The 22,500-nt window shown below is 43.8% G+C and overlaps 1 protein-coding gene across 4 annotated transcripts in view; it reads right to left on the bottom strand.

The window, feature by feature from the left end:
- LOC143100058 (protein O-glucosyltransferase 2-like) overlaps positions 1-22,500 on the bottom strand; it is a 59,128-nt gene that overhangs the window by 23,136 nt on the left and 13,492 nt on the right. For 3 of the 4 annotated variants that reach the window (XM_076262981.1, XM_076262983.1, XM_076262982.1), the window contains 6 exons: positions 20,919-21,091; positions 20,381-20,618; positions 17,437-17,646; positions 15,638-15,727; positions 7,086-7,190; positions 4,264-4,441 (listed from right to left, as the gene is read on the bottom strand). In XM_076262981.1, coding sequence (XP_076119096.1) covers positions 4,424-4,441; positions 7,086-7,190; positions 15,638-15,727; positions 17,437-17,646; positions 20,381-20,618; positions 20,919-21,091 — 834 coding nt within the window. In that variant the 3' untranslated portion in view covers positions 4,264-4,423. Of the gene's footprint in view, positions 1-1,933; positions 2,171-4,263; positions 4,442-7,085; positions 7,191-15,637; positions 15,728-17,436; positions 17,647-20,380; positions 20,619-20,918; positions 21,092-22,500 lie in introns of those variants that run through there. The other variant, XM_076262984.1, reaches the window with a different exon arrangement.

Here is a 22,500-nt window from a genome sequence, read left to right as displayed (position 1 = left end):
ATGGACCAGGTTGCTATGTCTTTTCAACTTTTTAATTTTTATAGACCCTTTCAAGAGAGTTCCATTATCAGCATCATAGTTGGCCCCACAAGGCTTCCGTTTTAACATTCCATATGTTATCTTAATGCAGAGGAAGTAGATTGGGAACCAAATAGAACGTTCAAGCATTGTTTTTGTTTTTATTGTTGAAAGGGTCTATAGCAGCGTTTCTCAAACTGTGGGTCGCGGAGACATGCCAGGTGGGGCGCGAACTGACGTGAAAAACAGGAGTTTTTTTTTATTTTTTATTTTTTATCTGTAGCCTGGGCCTAGGTAGCACCCGATGCGCAATGGACGCACTGTGTTATTCACAGGGAAGGCGTGTCAAGGCAGCTTAGTTAGTCCCGACCTACATGAGATTTTGAACGTTGCTGTGAGAGTGGTGAATTTCATCAAAACCCAGCCCTTAAAAGCGCGTCTATTCTCCGCACTTTGCGAAGAGATGGTAGCTGACCAAAAGGCTGTACTGTTTCACAGCGAGGCAAGGTGGCTTTCCCGAGGTAAAGTGCAGTCGCGCGTGTTTTTAGCTTTGAGTTTGTTCCTTCTTGGAGAAAGAGCGCATGTTTAAATCTGCAAGCAAGCACGTTCACTAATGAACATTTCTTGACGAAGCTGGCCTATCTTAGCGATATATTTTATATATCTTAGCGATACATTTGAGTTAAATGTCCAGTTACAAAGGCAAAGACAAGCACCTACCTCACCTAGCAAATACGATTACTGCATTCACCAAAAAAACTTATGGGATGGGACAGGCGCCTCGATCGCGACAGTATTATGCATTTGAGATTACTGAGCGAAATCGCTGAAACGTCTGATTGGGAGGCACTCTTGTGATCCCATGTATTAAACAGTAGGCCTACATCACATCCCTGCAAAGTTTATTTCAAAAATATTTCCCAACCAGCAGTGCTCAGTATGACTGGATTATGGATAATGCAGCATGTTGGTATTTCATTGAATATATTGTACAATGCTGTAAAATGGCCTATGCTAGAACTTGTCATTATTTCAATAAATTTGACAATTTTAAGCTTGACCTACCACTTTCTTAGAGCGATGAGGGACAGGTGGGGCTCGAGAATGCCCCCTTGATCAAAGTGGGGAATGAAAGAAAAAGTTTGAGAACCACTGATCTAGTTTGTTAACTAACACAGTCACGAGTTGGGTCGCGATAGTCTATCATTTTTAAAAAGTGGGTCCCCAGAAAAAAAGTTTGAGAAACACTGGTCTATAGGCAATGAGTGCAAGGCAGGCTGATGACCAACCTGAACTTGTAGCCTAATAAGTGCAGGGCAAGCTGAAATTGTCAAATGACATATGCCATTATTTTAGTAAGGTGACAATAATGTATAGTTTTGGGACCTATTTATTAGGTAGACAAGCTTTGAGCAAAATCTGAGATGGTGATTTTGTCTGATTTGACACGGAATGACCCTTATAGGATAAGGAGGTAAAGCAATTTAGATTGCCATGGGGCCCACAATTACTAGCAGTGCCCCCGGTCCAACTTACCCCCGAGGAATAGTTTTGTCAGTGTGAATCTGCCATGGCTTTTTAAATATGTCTGTGAAATAAATCATCACAACAGTATTTCAGTCTGGTTCTGATACGCAACAAATTGCCTACACATTATGCAACCATTGCTTACCCTTTTCTCAGTATTAACACGGCAGCTCTGATGGAACTATTTGCAGTTCATGCAATGTTTTGGACAAAAGAAACTGCATTGAACTAGGCTAGCCTACTGCACTTTCCTGCACGAATGCCATATTCTGGACACGACATTCTTACTGTATAGGCCTACTGCATTGTAGCCTACTTGTAAGGGTAGCCTTCTCTCAGTAGTAACTTTAGTAGTCTAGCCTCCTCTTCCTCCCCTAAGCATTCTCACCACCACGGCCCCGTAAGCCTTCACTCTGTACGGCAGGTTCAGGCTTTTACAGGTGAAGCGCACGCAGATGTGCCCCGACGCCGCCACGGCACGCGCCAACGACACCAGGTGCTTGAAGTTCATGTCTCCGCCGGCCCCGTGGGTCAGAACTACCGCGGTCCGAACATCGGACACCTTATCTGTGAAAGTTATCACAGCATCCAGCCGCTTCTCTCCGAAGGGTATTTTGACCTTTTCCTAAAAGTAAATATACACCCACGACATAAAGTAATTAAGTTGAGCTTTTCTATTGTTCTTCACCACCATCAGACAACTGTGGATTGTGAAGAGAATAACATAGCATAGCCTACCTCTGAACACTCCGCCATAGGATTTTAAGCATGGCGGTCCTCAAAACTGATTTAATATTAACCACACAGCGCCATCTACTGTTGAGGAGTCAATATGAGCTTTCCCAATTTCCCCCAGACAATATGTCAATAGCCTCATAAGCCTACAAACTAGGCTAATTCAATGCTTTTGGGGGTTTTACCTTTATAACGGAGTGTCTCAGTGCTCTCTACAATCCACATCATGTTGGACAGGCCAGTGAGGAAAGCTGGCTCTGTAATGGGCACTGAGCTGGAGTCCTTCACATCAGTGGTGGAAAAAAGGACCCTGAGCAAGCTGTCAATCATGGACAATGTCCACCACCTGATCCAGTAGCCCACCTTCTCTATAGACGGAGGAGGGTGCTCATCAGACAGGTTGAGGAGGTGCCGCATTGTTCATTTTCATAGCCGTCAATTACCTTTATCACCCGGAGAGAAGAAATACTCTTTTCTGATTGGCTGGCTATTAATTCTGAATAGCGGGACACCTATGAAGTAGATCTGGTAAAAAAAAGTTTAATCACCGTTCCATATCAATTGCTTATGAATGGTAACTATAACAACCATAGTAGGATGACGGTTGAGCCTGGAGGTAGGCTTCGCAATATTGGCAATATTTTCGCACTACCTTCATGGCACACATCACACCGCATCACAGGGTCAGTCTTCTGTCAGGAATCTGATATCTGGTGGAGAATTGATCATCTCACAATTGTTTTTCCATCCTTGCGGTGTTGTAAATGCTCTGTCAAAATAAGCTGCCAGATGCCTACATTTCCCTTGTAAATAACACATCCATCCATCCATCCTTCTATCTATCTGTCCACTGCTCTCCTGATGCCCCCGTACCCACATGCCCTGCTCTCCTGATGCCCCCGTACCCACATGCCCTGCTCTGTACCCACATGCCCTGCTCTCCTGATGCCCCCGTACCCACATGCCCTGCTCTCCTGATGCACCCGTACCCACATGCCCTGCTCTCCTGACGTACCCACATGCCCTGCTCTCCTGATGCACCCACATGCCCTGCTCTCCTGATGCACCCGTACCCACATGCCCTGCTCTCCTGACGCCCGTACCCACATGCCCTGCTCTCCTGACGTACCCACATGCCCTGCTCTCCTGACGTACCCACATGCCCTGCTCTCCTGATGCCCCCGTACCCACATGCCCTGCTCTCCTGATGCACCCACATGCCCTGCTCTTCAGTGTCTCCCCTCTGTGTGGGGAAACAAGCACGGCACATCACCGCTGTGTGGGGAAACAAGCACGGCACACCACCGCTGTGTCAAGGACCCTGCTTGTAAGGAAGCAGTTTAACGGCTTTTGGGCGTGTGTGTGTGTGTATGTCTTCCGGTTGTAGGTATTGCCACGGTGACATTTCCAAGGTCAAGGTTTTAGTGTCCATCATACAGGAGACTTGGCACTCCTTTAAGTCATAATGTTTTAGGATGTATCACATACAAGACTCCACACACACACACGCACATGCGCGCACGCGCACACACACTCCTCAGTTATACGTTTTTAGTGTGCTTCACATAAGCAGTTAGCCTAGAAATCTAGACGCGCCCCTAGCGGCAGCAAATTACATTTGCTGCCAGGGCTAGTCTAGCAACTCTCCGTTGGCTTGTGAGCTCCAGAAATCGAAACTTAATCAGGCCCTTGAAATCGTGTATAGAGTCGTTTGGTGGGCTTAACATAATGATTGATGGCAGAGTTGCAACGGTTTGGCTTGAATTCCCTGCTACTTGAAAACAAATATCCTATTGCGTCCTATTGCGTGCAGAGGGAATTTGAAAGACAACTGATTATCCCGCCCCTCGGACTGAGCACTGCGAACGGTGAGTGCCCAGACCCTACATTTTAATGTGGGTCTGGCTCGTCAGGCTAATAAGCAGTAGCATGCCAGCCACATACAACACACTGAAATTACCAGGCACTGTCTCCAAAAACAAGTATTGGAAAAAATATTTATTAAAATCTTATAAAACTAACATTCAGTAGAATTGTTACTGTGTTACATGGGGGAGGGGCCACCCCAACATGTGTACTTAGGAAATGCTGTCATATGTAACTGCAGATCAGGGGATGCTTTCACAACTGATCCAATGATCTGTCAAAGCTCATCCTTGGCCTATGAGAGAGAGAGAGTAGAGAGAGAGAGAGAGGGAGAGAGAGGGAGAGGGGGAGAGAGAGAGGGAGAGAGGGAGAGAGAGAGAGGGAGAGAGAGAGAGGGAGAGAGGGAGAGAGGGAGAGAGAGAGAGGGAGAGAGAGAGAGGGAGAGAGGGAGAGAGAGAGAAAGAGAGAGAGAGGGAGAGAGAGAGAGAGAGAGAGAGAGGGGGAGAGAGGGAGAGGGGGAGAGAGAGAGGGAGAGAGAGAGAGAGGGAGAGAGAGAGAGGGAGAGAGAGAGAAAGAGGGAGAGAGAAAGAGAGATTAGATCAATGTCATGACTGCAACAATATCTGGACCAGACAGAGCGACAGAGTGATAAATAGCAGGTGATTATGGCGCAATACTCAGTCAGATCAAACAACAGAATGACTAAGACACCCAATGGTGGCCGCCCACTCTTTGATCTGCACTCGTATTAAACTGAATGGCTTTACAGTCGGTGCTGGTGTTTACCTGACACCAAGCTCATATCATCTCACCATGGACAATACTGCTGTGAACTAACACAACACACACACACACACACGCATACACACACGCACACACACATATATATATAAACACACACACACCCCCTCTAGTCTGAGTCACACACTGAGTATTGCACATGTCATATTTGTGTCCTAATGTAATATGTATTCTGAATTGTACTCATGGTCTCAACATCTAACGGAGTCATTTAGAAATGTCCTTGTTTTCATCATTTATGTTGTAAATGACTGCTGATCTTTAGTACAATATCTACATTTAAACTGTTAAAGGACAGCATATATGTGCATGCATGTGTATATGTGCACGTATGTGTTTATTTATGTACGTGTGTCTGTGTGTTTCATAGCATAACAAGGTCAGCCAGGCTGCATGTGTGTGTGTGTGTGAGTGTGTCTGTGTGTTTCATAGCATAACAAGGTCAGCCAGGCTGCATGGCTGCACATTCCTCTACACCTGTAAAGTAAAGATGCCCCTCTGATACTGGGATGTCAGGTTTCTCTCTCTGTGTGTGTGTGTGTGTGTGTGTGTGTATGTGTGTATGTGTATGTGTGTTGACCTGTGTGTGTGTGTATGTTGACCTGTGTGTGTGTGTGTGTGTGTGTGTGTGTGTGTTGACCTGTCTGTGTGTGTGTGTGTGTTGACCTGTCTGTGTGTGTGTGTTGACCGGTGTGTGTGTGTGAGTGTGTGTGTGTGTGTGTTGACCTGTGTGTGTGTGTGTGTATGTGTGTTGACCTGTCTGTGTGTGTGTGTGTTGACCTGTCTGTGTGTGTGTGTGTGTGTTGACCTGTCTGTGTGTGTGTGTTGACCTGTGTGTGTGTGTGTGTGTGTGTGTGTGTGTGTGTGTGTGTGTGTGTATGTGTATTTGTTACGGTTGGGCGATGTCGCCTAAATTGGCATTTGACGATGTGTACAGTAAAACATCGTGATGGACGATCATATCGTCGGGGGCGGGGGGGGGGGTTTCGTGTAGTAAACAGCCTATAGGTATGTCTGTACAGAAATACATTTATAATGTTCTACATAAAAATAAAAAAAATGCTATTATATAGGCTATACGGCCTGATGAAAGTGGACAGCTAAGAGAGACATACTGACCAGGCTACCGAAGTTGTGTGGAAGATTTAATCCAAGAAAATTGTTGTGAAAGACGGATAGACAATCAATCTGAACACTTGCGTGTGCACCAACCAGCGGAATATTACACATTGACAGACTTCGCTGGACCCAGCAAAAAAGCTACTTAAGACTACTATCGTGGTCACTCATTTAAAATATTAGTACTATGCAGCATCCCACGTTATCAGGCTACCGTCTATGCTGACTATAAGGGCGGCGGGAAGTGAAAGTAAAGGGCTGCAATCGCGCAGTCCAGGCTATAGGAGGGCGAAGTAAAAACACTTTTACAAATAACGAATCCCGATTACCACTCCGCTGCTGTCTGGGACTTTTGCTAAATGCATGAAATACAAGCCTTACAGTGAAAGACGGATAGGCTACCTTCTGATCCTATAATTAACGAAAGAAATGGTTTATTTTAACCAAAGAAGGACGCATTTGGCGCTCGCTGTAGCCTCGCAAAAATATTTGAGCGCTAGAATGTCCTAGTCGTAGCCTAACAATAATAAATCTATATTTTCTGCTAAAACATTAGGCTACATATTACGTCCAATGTAGGCTATAGGCCTGCGAGACATGTAGGCTACTAAAGGACAATTAGGCTACACATTCCCGTCACAGTCAGGAATTATTTGAATAAGAGGGTAAGTCTTTTATTTTACAAGACGGTAGACTAATACGTGATAACTGTTTGGCTGACAGCCTTTAAAGTAGGCTCAATTTCATTTTCAGGGAAAGGTTTTTTTATGTTTTAGCCTGTTACAGCAAGAATTAGTGACTGGCATGTGGGGGCGTGGCATCACGATGGTTGCTTTCCATCGTGATGCCTGTCAACCATCACGATGGACGATGATATCGTCCATCGGCACAACCCTAGTGTGTGTGTGTGTGTGTGTGTGTGTGTGAGTGTGTGTGTGTGTGTGTGTTGACCTGTGTGTGTATGTGTGTGTGTGTGTTGACCTGTGTGTGTGTATGTGTGTGTGTTTGTGTGTGTTGACCTGTGTGTGGTAACAGTAGCAGGGGAAGAGCTCGTCTGTCGGCTGCTCCACCAACTCCATCCCCTCTCGGACCTCCGGCTCAGTCACCTGCCGCTTAGCGTATTCCTGCGACACACACACACACACACACAAAGATGCATGCACACACACACACACACACACACACACACACACACACACAAACACAGGTCAACGTTCACACACACACATGTACACACACACACAAAAAAGACAAAATTGCATGCACACACACACACAGGTCAACATCCACAGACACACAAACACAAAAATACAAAGATGCACGCACACACAGGTCAACATCCACAGACACACACACACACACAAAGAAAGACAAAGATGCATGCACACACACACACAGGTCAACATCCAAAGACAAACAACCCCCCCCCCCCCCCCACACACACACACACAGGTCAACACATTGACAGACATACACACAGACGCACACAAACGAGTGTGAGGGATAACATCTGAGTTGTTGTGGATATGAGAACACTAAAGCCGATTTGGCAGAACGCGCATCATAATAACCTCATAAAAGTTGATATTTCTTTAACAAAGTGTTCCACTTGCTTTACTTCCCATCCATAAAGTGATTAAAGCAAAGAGCTGTTTTCCTGCGAAAACACTGGAAATGGGTCATCAAATGAACCTCACCTACGCCTCCTTATGGCACTGTAATGGGGAAGAATGAAGCCGTGTCAGCACATTAAGGGAGAATTTGCCCCTTAACCCCAGTGGCCCCAGGGACAGTGACCCTCGTCATATACATTGGAAATAAACGACCCTCGTCATATAAATTGGAAATAAACGACCCTCGTCATATAAATTGAATATAAACGACCCTCGTCATATAAAAGACATACTGTGTGCACGCCGCTTTGGCTATAAACAACCCTCGTCATATAAAAGACATACTGTGTGCACGCCGCTTTGGATATAAACAACCCTCGTCATATAAATGACATACTGTATGCAAGGCGCTTTGGATATAAACGTGAATACATGTAAATATTCATTGGACTAACAACAGAGCAAGTTCCCTTACTCTCTCTCTCTCTCTCATCTGTGATCTAGAGGTTGAAGTTCCCTTTGTGGATTGATAAAGTACAAGGGCTGCAATTATCGATTATTTTTGGAACTCAGTATTCTGTCAATTATTTCATCGATTAATCGAGTAAAAAAATATTTTGTGTTGTTAAATGCAATTTATTAATATGCACAACAAATGTCATGCTGTAAATTAGCCCTACTCACTTCAAAGTAAACAGTAAATATAAAAAAATAAGTATATCTGTTTTAAGTAGATGTGTGCATCTGCCAATTTTACCATTACTACCAAATAACCTATAATAGTTATGTCTGGGGTAGGCCTATTTGGTGAGGTGACTGTGTGTGTGTGCAAGGGAGAGAGAGAGACAGAGAGAGAGACGAGATGAGTGTGTGTGATAAGGAGTTTTTTGGTGTATTCCTCACTTGCAATTTAATATGAATTAGTTTACTAATTAAAGTTTCCATAACTTAACATCATATTGACTCACGCCAGTAGGCTACAGCCCCTACAAATACAGTATTCTAACTAGCGCCAGTACTTTAAATCAGCTACTGTAGCAGCAATGTTTACGTTGCCTTGTGTCGGCTACGCTTGGTGATCTGGTGTTAACAACTGGATGTTTTCGGCTCAGATGTTGCCTCATCTGTGACGTGCTGTAGTGGTGTGCCAATTCAGCTACGCTTGGTGATCTGGTGATCATCGTTGATGTGCTGTGGTGGTGTGCCAATTCAGCTACGCTTGGTGATCTGGTGATCATCGTTGACGTGCTGTGGTGGTGTGCCAATTCAGCTACGCTTGGTGATCTGGTGATCATGGTTGACGTGCTGTGGTGGTGTGCCAATTCAGCTACGCTTGGTGATCTGGTGATCATCGTTGACGTGCTGTGGTGGTGTGCCAATTCAGCTACGCTTGGTGATCTGGTGATCATCGTTGATGTGCTGTGGTGGTGTGCCAATTCAGCTATACTTGGTGATCTGGTGATCATCGTTGACGTGCTGTGGTGGTGTGCCAATTCTGTGACACATTGCACCGTATCTTCTTTTTTCTAAGTTTGAAATGATCCCAAAACTTTGGACACTTTATGCCTTTTACGGACAGTTTCTTGGCTCTCTGTCATCTTGCCAATTTAATTCTGAAAGTGGTGTGTGTGTCAGTAATAACAGTCCGTGTGAAGCCTTCAGGCAGAGAATTTGCCTCGATCATTTTTTGTAATCGAATTATTCGAGTAATCGTTTCATGAAGTATTCTCTCTCTCTCTCTCCCTCCCTCTTCTGTGATCTAGAGGTTGAAGTGTCTCTGTCTGTGATCTAGAGGTTGAAGTGTCTGTCTGTGATCTAGAGGTTGAAGTGTCTCTGTCTGTGATCTAGAGGTTGAAGTGTCTCTGTCTGTGATCTAGAGGTTGACTGTGATCTAGAGGTTGAAGTGTGTCTGTGATCTAGATGTTGAAGTGTCTGTCTGTGATCTAGAGGTTGAAGTGTCTCTGTCTGTGATCTAGAGGTTGAAGTGTCTCTGTCTGTGATCTAGAGGTTGAAGTGTCTGTCTGTGATCTAGAGGTTGAAGTGTCTCTGTCTGTGATCTAGAGGTTGAAGTGTCTCTGTCTGTGATCTAGAGGTTGACTGTGATCTAGAGGTTGAAGTGTCTGTCTGTGATCTAGATGTTGAAGTGTCTGTCTGTGATCTAGATGTTGAAGTGGTGGACTCCCTCTCTTTTCTCCTCCCTCTCTTTTCTCTTCTACAGGAGTGGTGAACTCCCGGACCCCTCCAATACACACAAGTCAGCACTTTCAGTCACTTCTTCTTTCAGCCTGCCACCTTTGACACTGACACACACACACACACACGCACACAGACATACAAATGCACACACACACACACACACACGCGCGCATGCATGCACGCAAACATGCGCACACACACATACACACATACATGCACGCACACAAACATGCGTGCGCACACAAACACACACACACACAGACAGACATAACACATGCACACACACAAACAAGCTTTCTCCAGAAACAGCACCGTCAACAGCTTTTTATCAACTCATTATGTGTCAATCAGACAGCACTGTGATAATTACTACAGCTTTCAAAATCAGGTTTAAGGCTACACTATCATTTATAAATTAGGTTTAAGGCTACACTATCATTTATAAATCAGCTTTAAGGCTACACTATCATTTATAAATCAGCTTTAAGGCTACACTGTTTCATTTATGAATTAGGTTTAAGGCTACAATGTTTCATTTATAAATTAGGTTTAGGGCTACACTATCATTTATAAATGAGGTTTAGGGCTACACTATCATTTATAAATTAGGTTGAAGGCTACACTGTTTCATTCATACAGTAAATTAGTTTGAACTACAGCTGTATATCTATGCCAAGGTTTAAACTCATATTAATAGATAGCACAGGCAAATCTAAACAATCTATTCCAATCATATCCCCCTCTTCCCAGATCTCTTTATCTCTCTGTTTCTCTGTCTCTCTCTTTCTCTGTCTCTCTCACTCACACACACACACACGCGCACACACACACACACACACACACACACACACACACACACACACACACACACACTTGTTCCACCTCAGTTTCAAGGACAGCTCTTGTGCCTCATAAAGAGAATGACACGTGAGATGGCAGTACTGTATACAAACATTTGGACACACCAACCCCCTTCATGTTTTTTGCGTAGAACAATGCAGAAATAGCATGTATGGAATTGTGTAAAATTATTGTGTAAATAATCAAGGAGTGTAAACAATGGAAATATTGTGTAATAATCAAGAGTGTAAACAATGAAATTGTGTAATAATCAAGAGTGTAAACAATGGAAATATTGAAGGACTTTCCACACATGCTGCTTTTCCGTCACTCACTTTAATTAAACAGTGTGAGGTTGGCTTTAATAATACCAACAGTGTGAGGTTGGCTTAAATAATACCAACAGTGTGCTACTGTAGGTTGGCTTAAATAATATCAACAGTGTGCTACTGTAGGTTGGCTTTAATAACACCAACAGTGTGCTAGGTTGGCTTTAATAACACCAACAGTGTGCTACTGTAGGTTGGCTTTAATAACACCAACAGTGTGCTACTGTAGGTTGGCTTAAATAATACCAACAGTGTGCTACTGTAGGTTGGCTTAAATAATACCAACAGTGTGCTACTGTAGGTTGGCTTAAATAATACCAACAGTGTGCTACTGTAGGTTGGCTTTAATAACACCAACAGTGTGCTACTGTAGGTTGGCTTAAATAATACCAACAGTGTGCTACTGTAGGTTGGCTTTAATAACACCAACAGTGTGCTACTGTAGGTTGGCTTTAATAACACCAACAGTGTGCTAGGTTGGCTTAAATAATACCAACAGTGTGCTAGGTTGGCTTTAATAACACCAACAGTGTGCTACTGTAGGTTGGCTTTAATAACACCAACAGTGTGCTAGGTTGGCTTTAATAACACCAACAGTGTGCTACTGTAGGTTGGCTTAAATAATACCAACAGTGTGCTACTGTAGGTTGGCTTTAATAACACCAACAGTGTGCTACTGTAGGTTGGCTTTAATAACACCAACAGTGTGCTACTGTAGGTTGGCTTTAATAACACCAACAGTGTGCTACTGTAGGTTGGCTTAAATAATACCAACAGTGTGCTAGGTTGCAATTGAGGTGAACACATAACAACAGTGTAGAAAGAGCAAACTATGGGTGCATTTGCCCTCTCTCTCTCTCTCTCTCTCTCTCTCTCTCTCTCTCTCTCTCTCTGTGTGTGTTCTCACATATGCTTTGAATTATACAATTGTTTGTTGTAAAAATATTTCTTTTTCTATCATTACTGAAATATATTTAGGAGTTTTTGAAGAAAGTGTATTGATCTTGATCCTCCTTACTGTTGCCGTTGAGTATCCCCTGCCAGGATCATTTGCAATGTCCTATTTCTAGATACATTAAGACCACCCGAGCGGGATCATTTGCAATGTCCTGATCATTTGCAATGTCCTATTTCTATAGATACATTAAGACCACCCGAGCGGTAGCCTATTTAGTTAGATAATTTGCAATGTCTTATTTCTATAGATACATTAAGACCACCCGAGCGGTAGCCTATTTATTTAGACATATTCTGCTTGTTGGCTCAGTCTGAAGAATACATATTGTCTGTTGAACTTCATATAGCATTCCAATTTTTTGTTAGTTTGGACTTTAAGCCTCAGAAATACAGGCAGTTTTATTATCTTTGTGAATTTAATTTAGTTTCATTGGATTTATATTCTCAATGTAGTCACTCATATTTATGAATAATTGTGTAAGGTTATCTCTACACTGCAAAAACTGCTTATCCAATCAAATCTAAGTGTTATTAATATCAAAGTGTTATTAATATTATATCAAGATCTAAACATCTATTTGATATTGTTTTCAGTATAAAGAGACTTACTTAGCGCTTTCTCGTAAAAATCATTTGACTTACTTTAAGAAGAGTTTGACTTATTTTAAGATGTCTCATCCTAAGAACAAGCAAATTTGTCTGCCAGTGCAGTGAGCAAATTTGTCTTGATAAGACTCCTTAAAATAAGTCTTAATTATATAATAATTATTTTTTGAGATAGCACTAGGTCAGTCTATTCATACTAATTTCTATTTTTATCAATTTTATCCTAGTATAAGATCACTTGGTTGGATTGTATGTGTTGCAGTGCACTACTGTATGGTCTAGTGGGAGGACTGGGGATCTGAGAAATGGATTGGACGTTTGGTAAGCGCAAGGGACAAGAGCAGGCAACTCAACTCTGCCCCGTCAGCACAATTCAGCACATGTCTAAGCACACGTACCATAGCTTTACAGACCTCTAGGTTGAGTGCTTCAACAACAGTCTTGTTCAATGACTCTTTTATAAGTAGTGTTGAACCAGATATTTCTGCACAATAGGGCAATAATTTGCTGCTGACATTACTTAGCTATGATTTTATGAATAAGTTGCATTACTACATTACTAAGCAATGCTTTTATGAAGAGTTGGCATTGCTACATTACTAAGCAATGATTTCATGAAGAGTTGGCATTGCTACATTACTTACCAATGCTTTTATGAAGAGTTGGCATTGCTACATTTCTAAGCAATGTTTTTATGAAGAGTTGCCATTGCTACATTACTAAGCAATGATTTAATGAAGAGTTGGCATTGCTACATTACTTACCAATGCTTTTATGAAGAGTTTGCATTGCTACATTACTAAGCAATGTTTTTATGAAGAGTTGGCATTGCTACATTACTAAGCAATGATTTAATGAAGAGTTGGCATTGCTACATTACTAAGCAATGTTTTTATGAAGAGTTGGCATTGCTACATTACTTTGCATAAGATAATGCAGCATTGTTCTTCTATCTTATAACCCAACCAGCTGGACATAGTTCAGCTAGTTTGACTAAGATATGATAAGGCCTAATAAGAATTGAATTTTTTTACATTGGGTCTACATTTTTTACATTTCAACTTAGTGATTATGCTTTCTTTAATGTGTGTGTGTGTGTGTGTGTGTGTGTGTGTGTCCAGTGTCTGTGGTGTGATGGCTCTCTGTTGTGCCAGTGTCCTTGAGTGTGTTCCTGTAAAAGTGTCACTGACAGGATGGCCAGATAAGATAAGAGCAAGAGATGCACACACACACACACATGCACACACATGCACACACACACACACACACGTGCACGCACACACACACACCACCCAGAGAACGGCAGAAGCCACTAGCAACTTAGGGTTAAGTGCCTTGCTCAAGGGCAAAACAAACCCATAACGTGTCTGGCTACTGCATACCAGACCCGCCCCTTAACCACCACACTACACTATCAGCACCCGGCCCCTTAACCACCACACTACACCACACTACACTACCAGCACCCGGCCCCTTAAAGGACAATTCCGGCGCAAAATGAACCTAGGGGTTAATAACACATGTGTACCGAGTTCGACCGTTCGCTGGGATTTGTTTTCATGCTAGTCGAATGTGACCAGTTTTATTGCAAACCGCTTATTAGCGTTAACGCTAGCCTTCGGGGCACACGTACAGAGAAAGAAATCGCTATTTCTATACCATTAACAAGGCTCAAAATAGCCCCGCACTTACACAGTAGCATAATGAGGGTCTCTACATGTAAACCGAAGCATTGAGAACTTTGTAAGTGTACAGGCAGTTTATTAAAAAGAAACACATTACCGTTGACGTCTGGTTCACATACAGGCAGGCGCCTTGGTTACAACTGGGATGTGAAGTGAATCTCGGGTGAAACGTTGTTGCAGAAGGACTGTGCAAAAGAGAAGCACTGAACGCAACAGGAGACATAAGAGATGGCAGGTTATTTGAACGAATTTGAAGACATCAAGGATGAACCCTTATTGGACGTCCTTATCTTTTCGAGTCGGAATACCAACGAAGAGCTGCGGGAGCTCCGTGAAAGGGCTATGAGAGAGAGAGCTAGAAGCTGTAGTCAATACCACACACAGGCGGCGGCGATCCATAGGCTACCAGAGGGACATGGATCCACTAGCTGCTAAGTAAGTAGCCTACACTACACAAGTTATGTTACATCGGAGCTATTATTTCTGATAGGCCTATATTGAGCAAATTACGTTTGATTTTAGTTCACATCGCCTGCCTGTATATGTGAACCAGACGTGAACGGTAATGTGTTTCTTTTTAATAAACTGCCTGTACACTTACAAAGTTCTCAATGCTTCGGTTTACATGTAGAGACCCTCATTATGCTACTGTGTAAGTGTGGTGCTATTTTGAGCCTTGTTAGTGGTATAGAAATAGTGATTTATTTCTACTGTACGTGTGCCCCGAAAGCTAGCGTTAACCGCTAATAAGCGGTTTGCAATAAAACTGGTCACATTCGACTAGCATGAAAACAAATCCCAGCGAACGGTCGAACTCGGTACACATGTGTTATTAACCCCTAGGTTCATTTTGCGCCGGAATTGTCCTTTAACCACCACACTACACTACCAGCACCCGGCCCCTTAACCACCACACTACACTACCAGCACCCGGCCCCTTAACCACCACACTACACCACACTACACTACCAGCACCCGGCCCCTTAACCACCACACTACACCACACTACACCACACTACACTATCAGCACCCGGCCCCTTAACCACCACACTACACCACACTACACCACACTACACCACACTACACTACCAGCACCCGGCCCCTTAACCACCACACTACACTACACCACACTACACTATCAGCACCCGGCCCCTTAACCACTACACCACACTACACTACCAGCACCCGGCCCCTTAACCACACTACACCACACTACACTACCAGCACCCGGCCCCTTAACCACCACACTACACAACCAGCACCCGGCCCCTTAACCACACTACACTACACTACACTATCAGCACCATGTTTGTGTGAGAGTGTAAGTGGGTTAGCAGGACGTTACCTGGAAGAGTCTGAAGTAGTAACAGAAGATGTCGTCTCCCATTAGGTATGTGCGTGCAAACTCCTGTCCAGCTAATGCTATCTTCTTAACCTGAGAGAGAGAGAGAGAGTTGGAGAGAGAGGGAGAGGGAGAGAAAGAGAGGGAGAGAGAGGGGGGAGAGGAAGAAGGAGGGAGAGACACAGAGCAAGACAGAGAGAGAGAGAGAAAATGAGAGAAAGAGAGCACCAGGTGGGATATGTATGGGTATTGATTACAATTGATTAATAACAATTAATGACACTTATAATACATCATATACCCTTACTGGACAACCACACCCTCTGAACAGAGTGGTCTAACTGGACAAGCTCCATCAGGGGAAATAGCTGTTGATGAAATATCCCCTAGTTCTTAAGTGGAGCTGGCCACACTAACAGTGCTGACATATGCCCTAGTTTGATGATAGCAGGTGATGTCAGATCACAGCTCACATAAAGATCACATAAAACGAACCACCAACAACGTGGTAAGCGAACCCGGAGTTTATTATAGAAGACCAAAAGAACACTTACCAACTGTCCCCCTACCAGCTCCTGGCGAAGGAAAGTCCGTATAAGGCATTGGCTTCTGGCAATAGGTGTCATCTCTCTGTGTGAGATCTCAGTCTTCTGTGAGATTAACAGTCCTCTGTAATAAACTCCGGGTTTGTTAACTACGTTGTTGGTGCTTTGTTTTATGTGTAGGGACCTTGAGCAAGCTACTGACAAGGTTTGATGCTGTTTTGAACAATATTACTGGTTAAAAAATGCCATTTGGGAAGCGTTTCGCTCATGGCCCTTAGCTAATCCACTGCTTACGATTTGGGGCTATAGCATATACCGGAGCAAGCTCTGTAAGTATAAGTATAAGTATAAGTATATATACTCTTTTGATCCCGTGAGGGAAATTTGGTCTCTGCATTTTACCCAATCCGTGAATTAATGAAACACACACAGCGAGGTGAAGCACACACTAATCCCGGCGCAGTGAGCTGCCTGCTACAACAGTGGCGCTCGGGGAGCAGTGAGGGGTTAGGTGCCTTGCTCAAGGGCACTTCAGCACTGTAGTGGTTGCTCAACGAAAAATACTGTCTCCACGGCTTATTTGATGTGTTTTAATGCAGAAAAACGCCCTTGGGTCAATTTTAGCTGGAATTACACTTTGAATCGACCAACCTAGTACAAATACAAAGAAAAAATACATCTCAACTTCAGCAATTATGAGCACAGCCATCTTTTTTTTTTCAACTTGCACGTTCAGCTCGGTGCACTATCAAGAGCCCCGAGTCGGACAGCTGATATTCCAACCAAAAGGGGGGCGTGTTTCGGTGAAATGACGCGAGATAACTGGTAGATTTCACACTTTCCAACTTGGACACCTTACTGCGGCTAAGCTACATGTTCCTTACTGTGCTCTCACCATTTTTGAATTTAGCAAAAGATAAACTTAGACAAATGGAATCAGAAACTATTCCATTAAGTCTCCAAGTCTTCCAAGTTTCCTTTCATAACATCAGCAGTGTCATGTTTCATAACATCGCAATCATCTCATTTCACAACACAGCAATCATCTCATTTAACAACACTGCAATTGTGAGCATAAAATTCACTACAATCAAATACGATAAAGAATTCGTCACAGGGACTTTACACACTACAGGAAACTGGACCCAGAAGTTTTCCAAACAAGGAAATGAACTTATTTGAACCTAAATCCATAATTTTCTGCACTTTCCCACTTGTTACACCCAAGCAGCAGTCCATGGCCCTCTCCATGATTACCTCGTCGTCATGGTTGCGAGCCCAGCGGATCTTGTCGAGCAGGTCGCTGAGGTCGGCCTTGATGGGAATGTAGTGTTGCCATGGCCGCAGCTGGCTGTAGAAGTGCTCGTAGTAGGGGGAGTCTTGCTTCAGAACCACACTCCCTCCTGCCAGCAGGTACGGAAGCCTGTAGGCTGCCACTGTTCCATCAACGTTTATCTGGTACTTATACTGCAGGAACAAGAACCATCTGTGTTAATCTGGTACCTACACTACAGGAACAAGAACCATCTGAGTTTATCTGGAATTTGTACTACAGGAACAATAACTATCTGTGATTATCTGGAACGTATACGGCAGGAACAAAAAAACATCTGATTGACAGTACGACATCATAGTAGTGCTCATCTGATACAGTACGACATCATAAGAGTGCTCATCTGATACAGTACGACATCATAGTAGTGCTCATCTGATACAGTATGACATCATAGTAGTGTTCATCTGATACAGCATGACATCATAAGAGTGCTCATCTGAAATATATAACTGATACAGTACGACATCATAGTAGTGCTCATCTGATACAGTACTAGTGTTGTCACGATACCAAAATTATGACTTCGATTAGATACCTGCCATAAATATCACGATGCTCGATACTGAAACGATACTACGGCGAAATCCTAAGATATCTGGAAAAGAAGGACTCATACCTCCTCCAAGTGTATTGAGTCATTTGTGTTGAATTCGGTGCACTTTTGTAGTGTGCAGGTCAATTCTGGGTTCTAAACTTCCTACATAATTATTATTTTTATAGTCAGTAAAATAGTAGGCCTACTTTGTGTGATTAAGTCCTTTATTTTTTGTTATAGTTCATTACATTGTGTTGTGTTTTGCCAATAAAGTAGCTTTAAATAGCCAAACTAGGCTAGATCAAGCTCAGTGTTGAAATTAGGCATGCAAATCACTGAATGCTATGCAGAGGGGCCTAATCTTTAGGCCATCTGATGTACAGTAAAGGCTTCCGTAGGCCTTCCCGTGTTCATGGGATTTCTTTGACAGTTGCAAAGGGAAAAATGTGAGGATAGTCTTCTTTGCGCCAGTACGACGTTCCAACCATTCAGGTCTTCGTCAGATAGGCCTACACCATTACCTGTTGCAATATGTCTGTGTGCATTCCTACATTAGCCTACGTCTATTTCTTTGATAACATGATTTGCTACCACGTAACAATAACCCGCTATTATTATTAGGACTCAACACGCTTTGGTGGTATTATATGCTGTGGGCTTTAATTAGCGCATTTCGGGTAGCCTATCCTACATCTGGGCAATACTTATTGAACAAATTGCAATCTACATGCCATGACAAATATTACCAGTAGTACTGACCGAACATGAAATAGATTGTTTACAAGTTATGGTAATGTTATTCTGGCGTGAACATTGCACTTTCATCACGTTAGTACCGTATGATTACAGCTCGTTATGTCTCGTCAAAATTAATTGATGAAGGAAGGTTCGCTTTATCCCAGAGAACCATACTCGTTTCACTTAGGCTAGACTAAAACAGAAGAGAAGAACTTGGCACAAACCATGTAGTCGTGTTTTCTATAGCATATTCGTTAACCTGTCGTTCTTTGAACAAAAATGTTGGGATATGTCTGCGAGGTGTTTAGCAAAGTTCCATGCGTAGCCTACTGCTTTTAAATGACTTTGAAACATATTTCACAAACGGGCCTCTGTGTACCTGATGGCTTGCCTTCACTATTCGCGATGTATCCGAAATAGTTGCAGATTTCACTTCACCTTTTGTTTTATCCACAAGGCGGACGGTCGGCAAAGAACTACTGTATGTTGACGTTGGCTGCGCACTCACTCAGAGCTGCCTGCTTGACACGCCCACTTGCCTAGATGCGTGCAAGGAGCAGTGAGAGCAGCAGTTCAGGCAGACACAGAACGTTAATTTTAATAAAGTATCGATTCTAAAAACGTCGGAAATCGTATCGTTTTTTGCGTGAAGGCATCGTGATACTTTTTTAGTATCGATACACCGTGCAACACTATACAGTACGACATCATAGTAGTGCTTATCTGATACAGTACGACATTATAGTAGTGCTCATCTGATACAGTGTGACATTATAGTAGTGCTCATCTGATACAGCAATAATATATAACTGCAGGGAGAGAAACCCTCAGAGAGCGAGACCAGGATTGTTGACGTGGACAAAGTTAAATGTTTTTGTTTTGTTTGAGTTCATTTAACGAGAGGTCATGTTTGTGTAAAGCGTAACCTCTGGCATAATCCAAGGCCACACTAACGAGAAGTCATGTTTGTGTAAAGCGTAACCTCTGGCATACTGTATAATCCAAGTTCATTTAACGAGAAGTCATGTTTGTGTAAAGCGTAACCTCTGGCATACTGTATAATCCAAGGCCACACTCCCACTCCAGCTTACTGTAAGATTCGTATAGCATGTCCAATGACGACCATATAGATGTCGTGACACAGTCAGAGTTAATCTACAACAAGGGATGCTTTCCTCCTGCTCTCCACCATATAACACACACAACACACACAACACTCGCACGCACAGAAACGTACAGGCTCTCTCACACACACACACACACACACACACACACACACACACACACACACACACACATACACACACACACACACACACACACACACACATACAAACACTTGCACGCACAGAAACATGCAGACTCTCTCTCACACACACACACACACAAACAAACAAACACACACACACACACACACACACACAAAAACGTGCAGGCTCTCTCTCACACACACACACACACCCACACACACACACACACACACAAACAAACACACACACACACACACACACACACACACACACACACACACACAAAAACGTGCAGGCTCCCTCATACACAAACACACACGTATGCACACGCGTGTGTCACACCTTGAAGAAGCTGAAGAAGGACATGTGCTTGACCAGCGGCCCGTAGAGGCTCTCGTTGTGCTTGAAGAAGAAGAAGTTGGTGAAGGCGGCGTCCAGCAGGTCTGGGTTGGCCCGCGCCATCTTGACCAGCTCTAGCCGTTCCCGCCGGCTGTCCCGGCCGCGCCAGATAGCGCTGCTGTTCTTCAGCTCCCACCCGGGCCCACTGCTGCCCTGCACCGACAGCATGTCCAGACTCACCCTACACACACACACACACACACACGTGTGCACACACACACACACACACACACACACGTGTGCACACACACACACACACACACACACACGCACACACACGTACACACACACACACACACACACGTGTGCACACACACACACACACACACACCTTTAGACACACATACACCAATAGCTTTAACCTACACACACAGAATCACACACATGCACACATTCTCATAACTTCAAACACACACGCAGACACACGCACAAACGTCCAGACTCACACAACTTCAAACACACACACGAGGCATCCTCTAACCTGCCCATGGTTTCCAGGACGGACTCTGTGATGTCATAGGTCGGCATGACGATGTCTCGCGTGTCATTGGAGCCACACCAGGAGAAGATGGGGTGGAGCTTCTCAGGGGGCCGCCTCTTTTCCAGTGGCCAATCACCGAGGTTCACAAAAAACTCCAGGTCTGGCACATGCACCTGCTCACAGAGAGAGAGAGAGAACACACACTCAGGACTGACTGACCACTGACTGACCAGAGAACACACACACAGGGCTCACTGACTGACCAGAGAACACACACACAGGGCTCACTGACTGACCATTCACCTGTGCAGAGCCACAGACGGGAGACCAATCAGAGGCCACACAGGGCTCAAACACAGGGTGGACACTACTTGAGTTGGCTGGTAACAGCAGAGAGTGAGGGACGAGGTCGTCTCTCTGAGCAGGTCAGTGGTCAGCCAGTGAGAGCTGCATGTGTGTGAACTCTCTGCTGTTTCAGCCAATCAGCACAACATCTGCTGTGACTCATTTCAGCTTAGCCAATCAGCACAACATCTGCTGTGACTCATTTCAGCTTAGCCAATCAGCACAACATCTGCTGTGACTCATTTCAGCTTAGCCAATCAGCACAACATCTGCTGTGACTCATTTCAGCTTAACAAGCAGAGCATATGCTGTGACTCACTTTAGTTTAACCAGTGGGCAGAGCATCTAATGAGACTCATTTAAGCTTAGCCAATCAGCAGAACATCTGATGAGACTCCCTTCAGCCCAGCCAATCAGCACAACATCTGATGAGATTGACCTGAGCCCAGCCAGACTAGTGTCAGTGCCCCCTCCTCTGGCCCGGGCCCCTCCGGTCAGTGCTGAGCTTCTCGGCTCTGTGGTCAGTGCTGTGCTACATAAGAGGCTAAATAAGCTGGTTAAGAAGGCTGGCTCTGTGGTCAGTGCTGTGCTACATAAGAGGCTAAATAAGCTGGTTAAGAAGGCTGGCTCTGTTAATGGCTGCTCTCCGGACTCCATTGAGGTGGTGGGTGAGAGGAGGTTGTTGGACAAACTGGCCTCCATCACGGCCAATTCCTCTCACCCCCTGCACGGTCAGTGGGAGCACTAAGCAGCTCTTTTAGTAACACACTGCTGCACCCATCTTGTAAGAAGGAACGCTTCTGCAGGCCTTTCATTCCATCGGTCATCAGGCTCTATAATACCGCCGTCATGAAGCGCTGTTATTATTTAGACTCTATAATACCGCCGTCATGAAGCGCTGTTATTATTTAGGCTCTATAATACCGCCGTCATGAAGCGCTGCACTGTTATTATTTAGACTCTATAATACTGTCATGAAGCGCTGTTATTATTTAGACTCTATAATACTGTCATGAAGCACTGCACTGTTATTATTTAGACTCTATAATACCGCCGTCATGAAGCGCTGCACTGTTATTATTTAGACTCTATAATACTGTCATGAAGCGCTGTTATTATTTAGACTCTATAATACTGTCATGAAGCGCTGCACTGTTATTATTTAGACTCTATAATACCGCCGTCATGAAGTGCTGTTATTATTTAGACTCTATAATACCGCCATCATGAAGCGCTG

This window comes from Alosa pseudoharengus, unplaced genomic scaffold, assembly GCF_046254945.1.
Source record: "Alosa pseudoharengus isolate Yale_2024_CS ecotype anadromous, Long Island Sound unplaced genomic scaffold, YU_APseudo_1.1 YU_APseudo_1.1_scf_3, whole genome shotgun sequence".
NCBI lineage: Eukaryota > Metazoa > Chordata > Actinopteri > Clupeiformes > Clupeidae > Alosa > Alosa pseudoharengus.
Note: the sequence above shows the minus strand (reverse complement) of the source record. Positions and strands in the feature narration are given on the sequence as shown.